Below are 19,059 nucleotides of genomic sequence, written 5' to 3'. Positions count from 1 at the left end.
TACAGTTTTGTATAGTATATGGCAATAGTATCCAAACTGTGGACTTCCAGATGTTGCGAAACTACAACTCCCAGCATACCCGGACAGCCGTTGGCTGTCCGGGTATGCTGGGAGTTGTGGTTTCGCAACATCTGGAAGTCCACAGTTTGGATACTATTGTCATATACTGTACTGCCATTGATACTATTGCCATATATTGCCATATACTATACATGTTGGGAGTTGTAGTTTCGCAACATCTGGAAGTCCACAGTTTAGATACCATTGCCATATACTGCCATGGATACTGTTGCCATATACTATACATAGAAACATAGAATGTGTCGGCAGATAAGAACCATTTGGCCCATCTAGTCTGCCCAATAATCTGAACACTATCAATAGTCCCTGGCCCTATCGTATATGAAGGATCGCCTTATGCCTATCCCATACATGCTTAAACTCCTTCACTGTATTTGCAGCTACCACTTCTGCAGGAAGGCTATTCCATGCATCCACTACTCTCTCAGTAAAGTAATACTTCCTGATATTACTTTTAAACCTTTGCCCCTCTAATTTAAAACTATGTCCTCTTGTGTTAGTTTTTCTTCTTTTAAATATGCTCTCCCCATTTATGTATTTAAAAGTCTCTATCATATCCCCTCTGTCTCTTCTTCCTTCTATACATGTTAAGGTCCTTTAACCTTTCCTGGTAAGTTTTATCCTGCAATCCATGTACTAGTTTAGTATCTTCTCTGAACTCTCTCTAGAGTATCTATATCCTTTTGGAGATACGGCTTCCAGTACTGCGCACAATACTCCAAGTGAGGTCTCACCAGTGTTCTGTACAGCGGTATGAGCCCTTCTCTCTTCTACTGCTCATACCTCTCCCTATACACCCATGAGCACTTCCCTCTCTACTGCTTATACCTCTCCCTATACATCCATGAACACTTCTCCCTCTCTACTGCTTATACCTCTCCCTATACATCCATGAACACTTCTCTCTTTCTACTGCTTATACCTCTCCCTATACATCCATGAACACTTCTCTCTTTCTACTGCTTATACTTCTCCCTATACACCCATGAGCACTTCTCTCTCTCTACTGCTTATACCTCTCCCTATACATCCAAGCATTCTGCTAGCGTTTCCTGCTGCTCTATTACATTGTCTTCCTACCTTTAATTCTTCTGAAATAATTACTCCTAAATCCCTCTCCTCAGATACTGAGGTCAGGGCTGTGTCAAATAATTTATATTCTGCCTGAGGGTTTTTACGCCCCAGGTGCATTATCTTGCACTTATCCACATTAAATTTCAGTTGCCAGAGTTCTGACCATTCTTCTAGTTTTCCTAAATCCTTTTACATTTGGCGGATCCCTCCAGGAACATCAACCCTGTTACATATCTTTGTGTCATCAGCAAAAAGACCAATACCGAACCATCGAGACCTTTTGCGATTTCACTAATGAAGATATTAAACAAAATTGGTCCCAGTACAGATCCCTGAGGTCCCCACTGGTGACAAGACCTTGCTCTGAATATTCTCCATTGACTACAACCCTCTGTTGTCTGTTACTCAGCCACTGCCTAATCCACTCAACAATATTGGAGTCCAAGCTCAATGACTGTAGTTTATACATGCTGGGAGTTGTCGTTTCGCAACATCTGGAAGTCCACAGTTTGGAATCTATTGCCATATACTATACATGCTGGGAGTTGTGGTTTCGCAACATCTGGAAGTCCACAGTTTGGATACTATTGCCATATATTGCCATATACTACTATACATGCTGGGAGTTGTCGTTTCGCAACATCTGGAAGTCCACAGTTTGGATACTATTGCCATATATTGCCATATACTATACATGCTGGGAGTTGCTGGGCATGCTGGGAGTTGTAATTTTGCAACATCTGGAAGTCCACAGTTTGGATACTATTGCCATATACTGCCATATACTATACATGCTGGGAGTTGTGGTTTCGCAACATCTGGAAGACCACAGTTTGGATACTATTGCCATATACTGCCATGGATTCTATTGCCATATATTGCCATATACTACTATGCATGCTGGGAGTTGTCGTTTCGCAACATCTGGAAGTCCACAGTTTGGATACTATTGCCATATATTGCCATATACTATACATGCTGGGAGTTGTGGTTTCGCAACATCTGGAATTCCACAGTTTGGATACTATTGCCATATATTGCCATGGATACTATTGCCATATATTGCCATATACTACTATACATGCTGGGAGTTGTCGTTTCGCAACATCTGGAAGTCCACAGTTTGGATACTATTGCCATATACTATACATGCTGGGAGTTGCTGGGCATGCTGGGAGTTGTAATTTTGCAACATTTGGAGGTCCACAGTTTCAAGACCACTAGTATATGGCTATTCATTAGAGCTCTGTATTATTTATCACGTTTATGAATGATAACCAATCATGCTGATCAATAATAGAAAATAGAACCACGAGAGAAGTATTTTGGAATGCAAACTTTTATTGGGAATGAAATACATTACAAAGTCTATGTGAAAATCATGTCTCTGTGGGGTGCACAGATAATACAGGGAATTAAAGTATCTAAAGTGATGGAGGGGACGGTGGATTAAGACGAGGAATCTGCGTTTTCACATGCACAAGACGTGTGCGCTTCAACAAGTTCTGTGTAGTCTTCAGACTTGTCCAGGTATACTTGTCCTTCAGACAGTTCCAGAGTGGCTCCTATATGGAGGAAGAGATACAAAAGGGTCAAAAAGTGAGCCGACCTATCCAAATATGTCATCGTTGCTTGACCGCGGGGTCCTAAAATATTTAGCAATAAGTAAAGGTTACACTTACCAGAAGGCAGGCAGTGGAAACCAGTGGCAACTTTGGTGGTTGCAAGTGGGGAACATCCTTTGGCACATTTTAGTACAGGATGGATGGAATAGCACTTAGAGGGTTCACCATCGATTTCCTTCTCAAGTTTCACAAGAGAATGTTTAACGTTGCAACCTTGACCGAAGATACAGAATGTCTTAGACCACATTCTCGATCAATATTAATACAATAACATGGCTACTTATGACTATGAAGCGAGAGGTTCTCCACTTCTTCAGTTACCTTCAGAGCAGGTCTTGAATGGAAGAATCCAAGAGTGAATATGGCTCATTTCATCCTTTGCCACGGAGCCATCGGGCCTTCGGTACTCTTGTACTGTCTCGTCGTCGTTGCGACCGCATAAACCACAGGTCTTGCCCTTCATCGATACAGTTGGCATCACCTGACAAAGCAGAACGTTTGGTCAGTTCATTCCGTGGATTGATTTATTATGACCTGGAATAGTTTCAGACCCTTTTAAACCCTAATGATAGGTCTTAAAGGGGTACTCCGGTGGGAATTTTTTTTTTCAAATCAACTGGTTACAGGAAGTTAAACAGATTAGTAAACTACTTCTATTAAAAAAATTAAGCTTTGCAGTATTTATCAGCTGCTGTATACTACATAGGATGTTGTGTAGTTCTTTCCACTCCGACCACAGTGCTCTCTGCTGCCACTCCTGTCCAGAGCAGGAAAGGTTTGCTATGGAGATTTGCGTCTACTCTGGACAGTTCCTGACATGCACAGAGGTTGCAGCAGAGAGAACTGTGGTCAGACTTAAAAGAACTACACAACTACCCCTGTAGCATACAGCAGCTGATAAGTACTGGAAGGATTAAGATTTTATATATATATATATATATATATATTTATATATGTATATTACTACTAAAAGGGGGGGAGATGTGATCCCTGAATGTGATTACTGCTAAAGGGGGGGGGAGATGTGATCCCTGAATGTGATTACTACTAAAGGGGGGGGATGTGATCCATGAATGTGATTGCTACTGGGTGAATGAGATGTGAGCCCCGAATGTTATTACTTCTGGGGAGAGGGGCAGAAAACAGAGGTGGCAGCAGAGAGAACTGTGGTCAACTGAAAAGAACTACACAACTACCCCTGTAGAAAACAGCAGCTGATAAGTACTTGAAGGATTAAGATTTTTTTTATATTAAAGTTATTTACAAATCTGTATAACTTTCTGGCACCAGTTGATTTGAAAACATTTGTTTTCCACTTGTTTTCCACCAGAGTACCCCTTTAAATCTAAGACTGCCACATTTATCTGTATGTGAGATGGACTGTTGTCTTCTGATTTACCTTTTGGGGATCTCACACATGGATATAGCTGATTTATTTACTAGAAGATCCTGGAGGACCTAAAGATGTCCACCATATAATTATAGCCATGATGTGAAGTACCTGAACATTCATTCCATCATAGTTGATCTTCTCAATGCCATATTCTGGTGCCATGACAGTCACACCATTTTCTGTCTTCAGAATCTCCAAAATTGGCTCTAAAAGATAAAAAAAAAAGGACATAGTAAAGTTATCATACCCAATACTGCAGACTTCCCATCCATGGTTATATCATGTATAGGCACCTACCAGCAAATGATCTGTATGGAAGTTGGCTTTCTAACAAGGGAACTCCATTAAGAGTTATCTCTGGTGCTTCAGATTTATAGGACATGGTGATATCACTATATGAGAAGAAAATCCAGTTGAGTGTTGGCCATAGTAGATTATTACAATATTACTTCTACCTGTAGAACATTACTACAACAATGCACCAAATATCTTGGATTGAAGAACAGAGGATTCCAAATTTTAAAATTGCAATAAAATTTTAAATGTCATATTTTAAAGGGGTACTCCCTTGGAAAACTTTTTTTTTTCCTTAAATCAACTGGTGCCAGAAAGTTAAACAGATTTGTAAATCACTTTTATTAAAAAATCTTAATCCTTCCAGTACTTTTTAGGGGCTGAATACTACAGGGGAAATGCTTTTCTTTTTAGATTTCTCTGATGTCATGACCACAGTGCTCTCTGCTGAACTCTGCTGTCCATTTTAAGAACTGTCCAGAGCAGGAGAAAATCCCCATAGCAAACATATGCTGCTCTGGACAGTTTCTAAAATGGACAGCAGAGGTCATGACATTAGAGAAATCTAAAAAGAAAACCATTTCCTCTGTAGTATACAGCCCCTAATAAGTACTGGAAGGATTACGATTTTTTTAATAGAAGTAAATTACAAATCTGTTTAACTTTCTGGCACCAGTTGATTTAAAAAAAAAGTTTTCCACGGGTGTACCCCTTTAAAATGTTGAATGTTGTGATGTAGCGATCTGAATTTTTTTATACTTACTATGAGCCAGCTTTAATGTTAATGTCCTTATATTCTGGAGTTGTTTCCTTCATCATCACCATGAATTTCATCTCATCGGTGCAGTCATGGGCCAGGATATGATAGCAGTTTTGAGGAATGGCGTAAGCCAGTTCAACGCCATTAAAGGTTGTGAGGAGGTTTTTATTGACCTTGCATTCACCTGTAAAAGTTGAATCGACGTGATAAAAAAAACAGCACATCAAAGAAATTCTATTTATTTTGAACATTCCGTGTTATCAAACCTTGTAGAGACTCCAGGAACTTCTGAGGAGCTTCAGCAAATATGTTCCAGGTTGGCGCTTGTAGGATTTCATTTTGTGAAACGCGTCGAACTGGGACTGGAAGTGGGATTCTGAGAGCTCTGTAGAACATTGTCAGCTGTAGGAAGGAAGTTAGGTACATAACTATTATTATTATTATTTTCATAAATTTGTCGATAATACAACTTCAATTGATTTCCAATTTACCCTTGGCAACTGGAGAACAACATCAGCGGTTCTTGCAGAACTTAGGGACATGATGAGTTTTGCTTGGCGTTGAGTATTCTTCTTGTATTTTTCAGAGAATCCTAACAGGTAGGCAGCTCCAGGGACATATTCTGAAACACTAATAACAGATATTGACTTTATTAACCCATAATATGTCACGAGACAGTCTACTGCGACTTCTAGACCTTTGGCTCTCAACCCTTATTATAGACTTATAGCACATTTCAAGATGGTGATGAAAACAACGTACTGTCCGGCAGCAGACTTCAGTTTGGATGGTACTTTTGGCCAGTTGACGGTGACCTTTACTGCAGGCTGGGTACCCAGGTGACCAGTTTGAGCTTTGCCTGTAATCTTGTAATCTTGACAGTTCTGTCCCCACTTCAGGCTGGCCTAAATTGGTTAAAATATTGGTATGTTAAATACAGATAACTTAAAGGCGGTACTCCAACCCTACTTAATCAACTGGTGCCAGAAAGTTAAACAAATTTGTAAATGACTTCTATTAAAAAAAAATCTTTACCCTTCCTGTACTTTTTAGCAGCTGTATGCTACAGAGGAAATTCTTTTCTTTTTGAATTTATTTTTTGTCTTGTCCACAGTGCTCTCTGCTGACACCTGATGCCCGTATCAGGAACTGTCCAGAGCAGGAGAAAAATCCCCATAGCAAACCTATGCTGCTCTGGACAGTTCCTGACAAGGACAGAGGTGACAGCAGAGAGCACTGTGGACTAGACAAAAAAATAAATAAAAAAAGAAAATAATTTCCTCTGTAGCATACAGCTGCTTAAAAGTACTGGAAGGATTAAGATTTTTTTTAATAGAAGCCATTTACAAATCTGTTTAACTTTCTGGCACCAGTTGATTAAAAAATAAAAAATAAAATGTTCCACCAGAGTACCCCTTTAAAAGGAGTTGTACAGTTTAGAGAACACATTTTCATATACCCAATTTGGAATTCTAAATTATGATATGGGTCTCTTGGCTGAGAGAGGCTCTGGAGGACTCCTTCTGTCCTATATTACACAAAAAGCCCATTTATTTAAATGGGAAAGCAGAAGGCGCTCCGCGTGTAGGATCTAGGCATGGCAGAGTGGGGTGGAGGGGAGCCAACCGCCGCTTACCAAAGCAGGTTGGGTGAACTCACACACAACAATGGAGAGCGCGTAAGGATAATGGTATAGAGTGATCAAGAAGGTGACTGGAAACAGTGCAGGAATTACTTTGGCGCTGGATGAAGGAATTTCGCAGGATCACGAGAGTAGAACCAGGCTTGTTTATTGTGCAAAGATGCAACGCGTTTCGCTGCGCATGCGCAGCGAAACGTGCTGCATCTTTGCACAATAAACAAGCCTGGTTTCACTCTCGTGATCCTGCGAAATTCCTTCGTCCAGTGACGAATTTATTCTTGCCCTGTTTCCAGTTACCTTCTTGATCGATTTATTTAAATGGGCACCATGTAATACTTAATTTCCCCTGTGGTGGTGCTGCAGCGTAGTTGTGATTTCCTTACAGATAACAACTGATCGCTGAAGGTGCCCGCAGGGGTATGTTTCGTCATCAGCTTATTATTATTATTAAGGAGGCCTTCTAACAAGCAGGAATTGATAGAAGCAGTGAACCCTCTTTAGAGTCCCAAAAGTCTACCCAACATGGACAATGGCTTACCTCAGCTACGTGAGAGCTCAAGACTTCAGCATTGAAACATGCTCTCCACCTGCTTTCTTTAGAGACATCTACGACGTAAGCCTGGAGACGAGGTTTGGAGATAGAATAGTCTGCATACAGGATGAACTGATATCCCTGACGGACGTTGTCGTTTCTGACGGCACGAACGGTAACGACAAATGCTGGGGGTTTGTTGTCACCCATAAATCTACCCTGGAAGCATAAATACCCTGTTATGGGATGTCCAATAAATGACAAGAGAGTTTAGATTCGGCACGAGTGCCAACAGCATCTACCTGGCGATTGTGTCTAGAAGCCATGCTGCTGCTGCTGCTGCTGCTTGAAGACGAGGAGCTTGAGGATGAAGAGGAGATCTGCTGCTTGCTGCCGGTCTATAACAAATAATGGATCATGTCAGGATATCACAGGCAAAGCTCTCACGACACAAGATTCTATCATCTCCTACATAAAGTACGCACATTAAAAATGGCCTAATATGGAGAAAATGTAAGAAATTCGACAAATGATTTAAGAAAAGCGAACACTCACTCTTTGTTTCCGTACTGGTCTGAAGCGAAGGTTATAAAAATGTCTCTGTAAATGAGAATAGTACATTAATGGACAGATACGTAACATACTTTTGCATTGTATTCTTAAGTAAATGGGACATACTCTGGAGGATTGGTTGCTGCTGCTGCTGCTACTGCTGCTGCTGCTGCTCCTTGGTCCCTGTTGGGTTTGATGTTGCTGTCCGTGTTCACGTTGCTGTTGCCTGTTCTTGCTGTTCCTCCTTGCGCTGCTGCTGCTGCTACTACTGCTGCTGCTGCTGCTACTGCGGCTGCTGCTGCTGCTGCTCCTGCTTCCACTTAGACTCTTGCTGCTGCTGCTGCTACTGCTGCTTCTTGCCCCATGCCCTCTTGGTTTTCTGCTGTTCCTGCTACTACTGCTGCTGCTGCTGCTACTGCTACTACTGCTGCTACTACTAGAGCTGCCTTTCTTATTATGGCCCCGGTTAGTCTGAGCTCCTTCATGTCTTTGTGCTTGGCCTTGCCTGCTGCTGCTACTGCTACTGCTGCTGCTGCTAGAACTGCTAGAGCTTTGCTTCTTCTGACCAGGTTGTCTGTTTTTAGATTTTTGACCAGGTGCTGCTGATGAAGAAGAAGATGAAGAAGAAGAAGAAGAGGAAGATGAAGAGCTGGAGGAGGATAATACACGGGCCATCTCGGTCTCTGTGCCATCTGCAGCAAGTTGCTTATGGTTTTGCTTTTGCTTTTTCTTTTGTTGTTGCTTCTTGGCACGCCGGGCCAGGCTTTCATTTGTGGCCTGTAGGAGAAAAAAAAAAAAAGAATAAGAGTTTGACCGATTGTCAATGTAATTTATTCCTGGAAATCAACGTAACGTGGGTTAATGTAAACTTACTGCAATTTGCTCCTCAATGCCAAGGATGGTCTTAAGTCTCTTCTGGATCTCAGATTCTTCAAGTTGTTCACCTTCTTTCATCTCCATATCAACCATGGCGATAACCTTTGCGGCTGCCTTGGGTCCAGCTGTTGCCTCAATTTGGATCTTTTCAATAACGCCGTCAGAGTGAGCTGTAAACATACATAAACCACATGTCAAACAACTTGGAACCAATGGAACATAGATACCAAGAAGCTAACAGTTCTGTGCCAAGTTCCCACTGACCTGGTTCCATTGTGAACTTAGCCTCGTGCTCTCCTATCACTTGATAGAAGAGTGAGTGTTTGCGTGCTGCAGCATTACGAGACTTAAAGCCAATGCATAATCTTATGGGAATTTTGGGGATTTTTATGCAGGGTTTATATAACTTAGAGGCAATATTGGAAAGTCGGCTGTGTGTTTTTGCAAGACCCATGTATCTCTTGGATCCAGTTTCTGAGGAGGCCTCCTGGTAAATAGAACAAGAAGGGATTGATCACAGAGATACATGGAAATATGCTTCTGCAGATCTATAGAAATGATCATATATTACCATCATACTGGCTCCTTCGGCTGAAGTCCTGCCTGTAGACTCAAAGTGTTTCCTGAGGATGCTTTGGCTGACTTCACTTGGCACAAGGGGTGTCTTCTTAACAGCATCCAGTTCGTTAATATTTCTTGAGATAACAAATGTTTGTGCGCTAAACAAAATTTAAAGAAAATATTATTTTTGAACCAATTTTTTTTACACATTTTGTGGGCTCGTGTTGACATCTCAGTAGACTCACGTGAGGAACTCTTACTCATATTGGCCTATGAAATATTGACCTTTAAAATATACCTTAAATGAAGTAAGTCATTCTCTTGCTGGCAAGGTGGTGCTTCAAATTTAATGTTCCTTTCCTTCATATCCACACGTGCTGTGAATTTTCCTGGGACGTTTGTGAGGGCCTTGCCATGGAATTCAATTCCGCTCTGGACAAAGGGGGTGTTGATTCCCATTGTTGCTACAAGATGAACTAACGCACTGTGGTTATGATAGAGAAGACAAGACGTTGTTGGATGGCACATCTAACCAGACCACTCCCTTAAGTCAACAACAAACGTTGATTTCATCCTTATAAAAGTCAGATCTCACCTGGGGTTGACATCTGCATTGACCTGCAACTGAGAATCCAACAGCTGAGCAATACTGAAATCGGGTGTGTAGCCTGGGGTCATCTTCACGTCAACTGTAGTGAGGAATGAATATTCTTATCAATATACCACTCATACATGAAAAGACAAGAAAAGGTTTTTATCCATATATACATACCGTTCACAGGGGCATTAGCCACAGCAGTAGCATACCAGCTGAACTCCATTGGCAACCCCACAGTTGTTGGGGTGATATGACGAGCTTCAAATGCAACAATTGCCCGGGCATATTGTCCAACCAGTCCATTCAAAACCTTGTTTATGATGTTCTTCACTGTAGCGTGTCTTTCTGCTGGTTCATTCAATGCCTGCAATAATCCAATCAAATTATAAGCCACAATGGACATATGGACTACATAACATACACATGATGTAAATTTATACATTTTACTCACCCTGGTCAAAGCTTGGATAGTCTCTTTGTTGATATCATTGAAGGAAAGTTCTTGGCCAAAGACTTTAATGTATCCAGACAGAAGTGGAGATTGAGGTGTTTGAGATCTGTATCCCCTCATCTGCCAAAGAAAGTAAAATTACAGCATTCATTACAGGTAAGGACATCTAGACAATATGAAGGAGAGAAGAAAAACACTCACCAATTTCAGAATTTCCATAATCTTCTTCTTCATTGGGAAATCACGGAACTGGATGCCTTGCTTTCTTATGATCTGTTCTATTCCTTCTGCTCTGATACCAACCTGTGGAGAATAACAACAATGGGAAACATTGATGGCTATTGTCTTCACGAGTTGACCAATGGTTGACAGAAAGGTTTCTGTACGAAGCAAGACACTAAAGGGGTTTCCCTTTTAAATAATGGCTGGTGGGTCAATTAGCTTTTGGCCCTGGGTTATCGTCCTGGAACCCCCATAAAATAGCTGATTTTGTCAAGAGAAGCCGTGGCCAGTCAGGTATTTCCCTTGCTGTGTCAACTATAGGGGAACTATAGTATAAAATGGTGGTCAGTCAGACAATTGGGCATCAGTTTAATACAATGATAGCTTGAGTCTTCCAGGATCGGAGGCACACATACAGTGGCTTTCTGTTCTGGCTCATAGAGAAAAAAACATGAGCCGGAGACCTCCCTATATGATCCCCCATATGCCCCTAATAGAGCACATGGGCTGGGGTCATAAGACAAACCTTTTATTTTTAAGATTAAGTCACCACAACATAGTCTTCAATATTGCCATTTTCTAATAGTACTAATGTATTATGTTCCATTGATGTTTTTGATTAACATTAATAATTTCTTCACTCTTCTTACCTCTACAGCGTCAGCCTCGGCTCCACCCAAATATGTTCTCAACTTGGCCATAACAAACACAGGGAACATGGTGCTGGGGCTATTCATGATGAACAATTTAGCTGCAACTCCACTCATCATAGTGTCTATAACATGAAGTAAATAATTTTAAAAAATGAAGTAATAATCCATAAGGCAATAATTATGTAACCTTCTATAGACTTACATTTGAATCCGTCCATACGGATGACCTTGCTGTATCGGTAGCCCAGATTGTCAATGTTTGGGTTAAACAGTTTGAGAGCAACATTGCAAGCAGCAGCCCTGAAAGACAAAATGTAGGACACAGGTTCATGTACTTGAACCTTATAGAACAACACTAGTTATACTATATAACAGAAGCAGTCATTTTGCAGCTGAACCCAAGTATCATACTGTTTGTTCGTTTAGCTCATAAAATGGCTTCTTCATTTGAGCCTAAAATGCCTTACTCTTCTTGAGTCATTATAATCATAAACTATCCTGCCATGACTTAAGCAGCCGTTTGTTACTCTATATGTGGTAGTCAGTACTTACAGTGGTTCTAGTTGTGGTACACTGCTCTTGGCCAGAGCTTTTGCTTGGGAGTAGAAAAAACTGGCAAACTGAAGGTTAACCTTGCTCTCTCTAACTGCCACATTGGCCATATTGGAAACCATGGCCAGGTTGGGTTTTGTCTCAAATAAGGCCAAACAAGCAACCATTCTCACTTCAGTCCGGGCATCGCGGTTCATGTAGACTTGCATTAGGATTTCTTGAACCTAGAATGTACATGCCAATAGAGTTATTATGAGAAAATGACCTTAACATGTGTAAAATAATATATGAGAAGATCAAAACAGTTATCTTACCTTACGGGGGTCCTGCTTGGCAATATTCCTCAAAGCCATGACAGCGTCAACCTTAATCCTGGTTGGAAGTTGAGCAGCGCTGGCAGAAAATCCTGGCAAGAATTTCTGAATACGTTTAATGCTTTCAGACTGACCAGCGTTACCCAGGGCTTTCAATGCCAGAGCCATATCTTCTTCATGGAGCTTGCTCAGGGCTTCAGCTGCAAAATCTTGAATAGGCTACAAAAGAAATATTTTTTTTAAACTAAAATCCTTATGAACTTATAAACCCCTATAAGATTCTGTATATTCCTTTCTTGTGAGTTATGGTGCTGGTTTGGTCACCTCTAATGGTGGGTACCACGGGTTGGCTACCTTCCCATGCAAACCACATTCCAAAATAGTTTCCCTCCTTTCCTTGTAGGCCTCAGTAATAATAACAGGTCCTATCGGCCTCATCATTGTGACCAGTATTAGACATAACTCACCTCCAGGACTGATTCAGGGCAAGTGCTGAGATGGTCACAGTATTTCTTCACCAATGAACCATATCCAAGCATGGCAGCTTTGAACAATGACTGGCTCTTCTCAACTTTGGGGTCTTTGATTAAACTCTAGAGCAAGAAAAAGGATTTATCTTTGTTTTACTGATTTATATAACTAGTCGAAAGTACGGAGAGAGAAGAATGAGTATTATAAAGCACGTACTTGAGCAATCTGTATTGCCTGCTGGCTTCCTCTGGTATAGTGCAATGCGAAGGTAAGCAATGCGCGGGCTTCTGCATTTGTCAGTTCTCCGTTGTGAATAAGCTGGCGCACCATCTTCAGGCTGTCTGCTGTTCCAACCATTGGAAGAACTTGGAGGAGCCAGGATCTGGAAAAAAACATATATGTCAGTCAACGGCCAACACAAGATCTTAAGATGGTGTAACGGCTGCTCTCAAGATTTTAGTACATTAAATTGCTAAAATATGAAAATGCCAACCTGTATTTTGACTTTTCGGCAAACTGCTTCCAAATGGTCTGCATGATGTCAGGGGTGGCATGACGCAAAAGCTGGACCAATTGAATGAACTTTGAAGAGACGTCCTTATGGAGTACTTGTTGGTTGTTTTGTACCAAGTGCTGAAGAATTGCGACAATCTGATGGAAGAAAGAATAATTGAAGGTTTTCGCCATAGAGATGAGGATGGAGACTGTTTTCCTGCATATGTACAAAGAGTTATAAATATCCCCCTCCCCCCTTCGTACCTGTGCCTCAAGGCTCTTGGTGTTGATAAGAACAAATGGAATTTGGTAGATTTCATCTGCAAAGTTATAACGAAGATTTCCACGGTTCTGAAGCTGAAGTTGAGGGGGATTCTGTTGGCTGCTCTTGGATCCTGCCCAGGTAAGAATTTGCCTAAAATATAAAAGCAAATTCCAAAATTGAAGCAAATCAATAAACTATTCTTCAGTTTTTCTATGTAAATTTATTGGGATAAAAATAAACCCTTACTTGGCTTCCATGACAGCTCCACCATTACGTTCTTGGAATGGAGAGTAATGTATGATCTGCTCAGAGGTCACTTGTGTGATGATGGTATTGTGTCCCCTGACCTTCATCTTGTAGGTGTAAGTTGCAGCATCTCGGATGTTCCTGTGCATCTACATGAAATATCATATAGAAAAAAGACAATTGGTAGGCGATAGGATGGCTATTTTTTAGGCCTGTTGAAGATAAATAAGGAATGTACCCTCTTGCAAGTGATACAGTCATCCATGAAGGCGATTCCGAAATTCTTTGCTACTTTGTCTTCGCAGCTATTTAAGTCGATGGACTTCACAACAACCAGTTCCTGTCCTTTCTTTGCTTCTTGGATCACATATCTTGTGTGGCAAACACCGGCAATGCTTGTCTATGGAATGGAAATGAAAACCATAGTAAGAGCTCAGCATAAGAAAATAGACATTTGTTACAATAGAACACCGTATGGAACACCGTAGAACATCATTACTTACTTCCTGCAGGTCGTAGACATTCTGTGTCTTCTTGATGTTGACATTGAACATGCTGAGAATTCCTTTGATCATGTTGACCACAGTTTCAGAAATTTCGCTAGAAGCGTGAATGTCTCTGATTCTTCCATCGTGGTACTCAAACTTGATGGGTTTGGAAAACTGATCAGCAATAGTCTGCGTCAACTTGGAGGAGCGAGTGAATGGATCTTTGGGCCATGCACCATTGATTTCTTTTATGGCCAGAGATTGGACCTAAAAAAAAAAAAAAGGAGCAAAATGGTATGGATTAAAACATGGATTACAAATCCTTCACTTACTAAATATAATCCAGTGTTCTCAGCCTTTGTCTTAGATTAGGAGACACATGTTGGAGGCCACTCGCCTAGGCCATAGGGACTAGGAATAGGTTAGTAGATGCCACCATTGTAACTGAGTGTCTAGAAAGTAGTGGAGATATATTGGGGGGCTTGTTGTCTAGTTTTATTATTTTTCTTCTTTACCTTTAATAGGAACATCCTCTGGGAATAGGGATTGATCTCGAACATGTTGGAGGCTACTCGCCTAGGCCATAGGGACTAGGAATAGGTTAGTAGATGCCACCATTGTAACTGAATGTCTAGAAAGTAGTGGAGATATATTGGGTGGCTTGTTGTCTAGTTGTATTATTTTTCTCCATTTTTCTCTTTCTTTACCTTTAATAGGAACATCCTCTGGGAATAGGGACTGATCTCGAACATGTGTGAGGCCACTCGCCTAGGCCATAGGGACTAGGAATAGGTTAGTAGATGCCACCATTGTAACTGAATGTCTAGAAAGTAGTGGAGATATATTGGGTGGCTTGTTGTCTAGTTGTATTATTTTTCTTCTTTACCTTTAATAGGAACATCCTCTGGTAATAGGGATTGATCTTGAGCGTGTTTGGAGGCCACTCGCCTAGGCCATAGGGACTAGGAATAGGTTAGTAGAGGCCCCCATTGTAACTGAATGTCTAGAAATTAGTGGAGATATATTGGGTGGCTTATTGTCTAGTTTTATTATTTTTCTTCTTTACCTTTAATAGGAACATCCTCTGGGAATAGGGACTGATCTCGAGCTTGCAGGCGATATTGATTCCAGCTCGGACAAATTCATTTTCTGGAAGTCCGGTCATGACAAAGGCCTCATAGTCGTAAACAGTGACTTTGTTCTGGCTGAACGTAGGATCTGAAATGGGACAAAAAATGTATTACTGTGAGGTAAAAATATACAATTTTAACTATTGCTTTCCAATGTAAGTGATTTAGTAGTAGGGTTTTGACTTAAGATGGGGTGGCCCTAAAGGGAACCATTCACGGTGTTAATAGAGTCCAATCTGCAAGCATAAGGTTATAGAGCAGGAGGAGCTCCGCTCCTCCTGCTCTATAACCTGATGCCTGCAGATTGGATTGCACTTTTAATAGTGACAGGTTCCCTTTGAGGGGACGGTCTTATTGTATTACGAAGCAACTTGTATAGATAGTAGTCAATGAGATTTCAGCTTTCATTTTTTAAGTAGTTCTCCCATCTTCTAAAGTGATGGTAAGGATAAGCTAGCTTTAATGATCAGTGAGGGTCTGACACATAGGACCCATCATCAGTTGTGAGATTGAAGGAGGCACAGGGCTGGTGAAATTTAAAGGGGTTATCCAGAAATAGAAAAACAGAGGTAATTTTTGTTTTCAAAAACAGCTCCACGTCTGTCCCCAGGTTGTGTATGGTATTACAACTTAGCACCATTCATTTCAATGGAACTGAGCTGCAGAACCACACCCAACCTGGAGACAGATGGGGAGCTGGTTTTGAAAGAAATAAGCTCTGCTTTTCAAATCCTGGATATCCCCTTTAATGGCATAACATTTTATGGCAAATTGGTTTTCTGAACCCGGAAACTATATATTAAGCCATAATAATCGCCTAAAGCCATAATTAACCATTTAATCTATTAGTTTTACTACAAGTCCCATTCAGATGAATGGGACAGTCACGGACATTTGTACAGCTAATCTGTTGTATGTGTATATAGACGCGTATTGTTGTCACTACTAGACATATAATTACGTTTATTTCTTTTTATATAATTTTATTGTTTTATAAGAAACAAGCTACATAGACATGTCTCTTGTGACAGAATACTTGCAACACACAATTCTAATTTCATTTATAGTATTATTCTTACCTAAATAGGCATTGTCAGCGCCTGGTGGGGGAAAACAGAGGTAAATATTAGAAAGAAAATTAAGACATATTAATGATAGCGTAATGATAAAGTATTAAATGGTTGATAAAAAGTTAGACATATGAGTTAATGAAGTAGGTATAAAACCAGAGATATATTGACTACAAACTCAGCTCTGCTATATCAGTTTGAATAAATAGATAGATATGAGATGAGATAGATATGAGATAGATAGATAGATAGATAGATATGAGAGAGATAGATAGATATGAGATAGATGGATAGATAGATAGATAGATATGAGATAGATAAATATATAGATAGATATGAGATAGGTAGATATGAGATAGATAGATAGATAGATATGAGAGAGAGAGATATGTGATAGATAGATATGAGAGATAGATAGATACATATGAGATAGATAGATATGAGATAGATAGATATGAGATAGATAGATATGATATAGATATGAGATAGATATATATGAGATAGATAGATAGATATGAGATAGATAGATAGATAGATAGATATATATGAGAGAGATAGATATGAGATAGATAGATATGAGATAGATATATATATATATGAGAGAGATAGATATGAGAGAGATAGATATGAGATAGATAGATAGATAGATATGAGATAGATAGATATGAGAGAGATAAATATGAGATAGATATATATGAGAGAGATAGATATGAGATAGATAGATATGAGATAGATAGATAGATAGATATGAGATAGATAGATATGAGATAGATAGATATGAGATAGATAGATATGAGATAGACAGATATGAGATAGATATATATATATATGAGACAGATAGATGGATATGAGATAGATAGATATGAGATAGATTAGATTCAGTAGCAATCACTCACCCGCTAGTGCGAGCACTAGTGCTAGGATGATTCCCCTCATGATGATGGTGAATGTCTGACAAAGAAGAGTCCAGCATATTTATAGAAAAACCCTTGGTACAGGTCACTCCTTGGATACATCACCGCTGGCACGCCACTGTGTCCTTATCAGCTTTGGCCCAGGAAATCTTTCTATCAGCTATTAACTTTGCAATACCCCTCCCCCCCACCAAAAAAAATAAAAAAATTAAAATAAAATAATGTATATATATATTTTTTTTTTAATTCAGTAAAAAGTAGAAATCCTAATATTTTCTCGCATATATATTAGAACTTTATTTCAGGGTGTTATAGAAAGTCTGTGGTTTGTATATTTAATTTTACGTTACTTTTTGTGCATAGTTACCTTTTTTTTTTTTTAGACAAGGTCCAGGTTATGTTAACTTTGGCTCGGTCACTTTGACCTGTCTCTGGCCAAACAAATCCGCAGTCATCAAATAATCCCAAAATGATGAACGAATACTTTCCCTGGAATTTAGGGGGTCTATAGGGCTGTCTGTATGACCCGAGTGAATTCACTAAATTATTAGAAGAAAAGGGGTTTCAACCAAATACTGTATTAAAATACAATTGGGGGGGGGGGGGCTCTATTAGTGTTTTCAGTTATGTGTGAACGCTATGAGAGAAAAAGAAAAAACACCCAAAACTGAATGAATACAAATTGTATAGCAAACCAATGAAGACGAGAAATAAGAAAAAACGTAAAAGTGCCGTCACGCCCCCTCCCATAGACATGAATGGAGGGGGCGTGGCGTGACGTCCCCAGTCCCGGAGGTTTCCGAAACCGGAGATTCAGCAGGGAGATATCGGGGGGAGGGGGGGGGGCTTGTGTCTCAGCAGCGGGCCCCCCCGCGATCAGACATCTTATCCCCTATCCTTTGGATAGGGGATAAAATGTTTTAGCCCGGAATACCCCTTTAAGCTGCACCCAAAAAAGACATACGGGAGCAAAACAAGCACACGTATAATCATCCACGCTTATATACACGTGTGACCATCCCTGCCCCAGATAGCACCAGAAACACATATTCAGTAATATGGATAGATAAATAAAGTGCAGACTACAGGTATGTGAATGGTACAGAGTATAAAATCCTATAACTATAATGCACTATATCGTAATGTGTGAATACTGCTCTACACCTGGTTCTAAACTATGGCCCCAGCTACTACTACTTACCAGTCACACCAACCTAGGATGCCAAAATTATACATATTGTAAGGATATATTTAGACACACCGTATCTGATGCGGACTTGAAGTTGCAGATCCACAGTTGCCGATCACATTAATTGACAAGCCAATCAAAAATACAGAAAAACTGCCTTGAAAAATTCGCAACTAGAGATTCTACTGCTTCAAATCAGCAGCGGATCCAGTGTTGTCACGATTCGGCTGGCAGGAGGTGGATCCTCTGTGCCAGAGAGGGATTGGCGTGGACCGTGCTAGTGGACCGGTTCTAAGCTGCTACTGGTTTTCACCAGAGCCCGCTGCAAAGCGGGATGGTCTTGCAGCGGCGGTAGCAACCAGGTCGTATCCACTAGCAACGGCTCAACCTCTCTGACTGCTGAAGATAGGCGCGGTACAAGGGAGTAGACAAGAGCAAGGTCGGACGTAGCAGAAGGTCGGGGCAGGCAGCAAGGATCGTAGTCAGGGGCAACGGCAGGAGGTCTGGAACACAGGCTAGGAACACACTGGGAAACGCTTTCACTGGCACGATGGCAACAAGATCCGGCAAGGAAGGGAAGGGGAAGTGAGGTTATATAGGGAAGTGCACAG

The 19,059-nt window shown here is 40.6% G+C and overlaps 1 protein-coding gene across 1 annotated transcript in view; it reads right to left on the bottom strand.

Annotated features, from left to right (window-relative positions):
- The window catches only part of LOC130283217 (uncharacterized), an 83,767-nt gene that overhangs the window by 38,430 nt on the left and 26,278 nt on the right, over positions 1–19,059 (bottom strand). The window contains 34 exon segments of the mRNA XM_056532421.1: positions 2,631–2,720; positions 2,838–2,993; positions 3,102–3,261; positions 4,282–4,379; positions 4,471–4,565; positions 5,231–5,411; positions 5,494–5,629; positions 5,719–5,857; positions 5,990–6,132; positions 7,408–7,620; positions 7,704–7,799; positions 7,957–8,001; positions 8,080–8,730; positions 8,827–8,999; positions 9,094–9,316; positions 9,401–9,548; positions 9,689–9,874; positions 9,986–10,079; positions 10,163–10,352; positions 10,440–10,559; positions 10,641–10,742; positions 11,312–11,436; positions 11,517–11,614; positions 11,867–12,090; positions 12,181–12,399; positions 12,648–12,773; positions 12,868–13,033; positions 13,145–13,302; positions 13,411–13,561; positions 13,658–13,806; positions 13,896–14,057; positions 14,161–14,412; positions 15,212–15,363; positions 16,355–16,375. Of these exon segments, the coding sequence (XP_056388396.1) occupies positions 2,631–2,720; positions 2,838–2,993; positions 3,102–3,261; positions 4,282–4,379; positions 4,471–4,565; positions 5,231–5,411; positions 5,494–5,629; positions 5,719–5,857; positions 5,990–6,132; positions 7,408–7,620; positions 7,704–7,799; positions 7,957–8,001; positions 8,080–8,730; positions 8,827–8,999; positions 9,094–9,316; positions 9,401–9,548; positions 9,689–9,874; positions 9,986–10,079; positions 10,163–10,352; positions 10,440–10,559; positions 10,641–10,742; positions 11,312–11,436; positions 11,517–11,614; positions 11,867–12,090; positions 12,181–12,399; positions 12,648–12,773; positions 12,868–13,033; positions 13,145–13,302; positions 13,411–13,561; positions 13,658–13,806; positions 13,896–14,057; positions 14,161–14,412; positions 15,212–15,363; positions 16,355–16,375 (5,442 nt within the window).

This window comes from Hyla sarda, chromosome 7 (genome assembly GCF_029499605.1).
Source record: "Hyla sarda isolate aHylSar1 chromosome 7, aHylSar1.hap1, whole genome shotgun sequence".
In the NCBI taxonomy this organism is placed as follows: domain Eukaryota; kingdom Metazoa; phylum Chordata; class Amphibia; order Anura; family Hylidae; genus Hyla; species Hyla sarda.
Note: the sequence above shows the minus strand (reverse complement) of the source record. Positions and strands in the feature narration are given on the sequence as shown.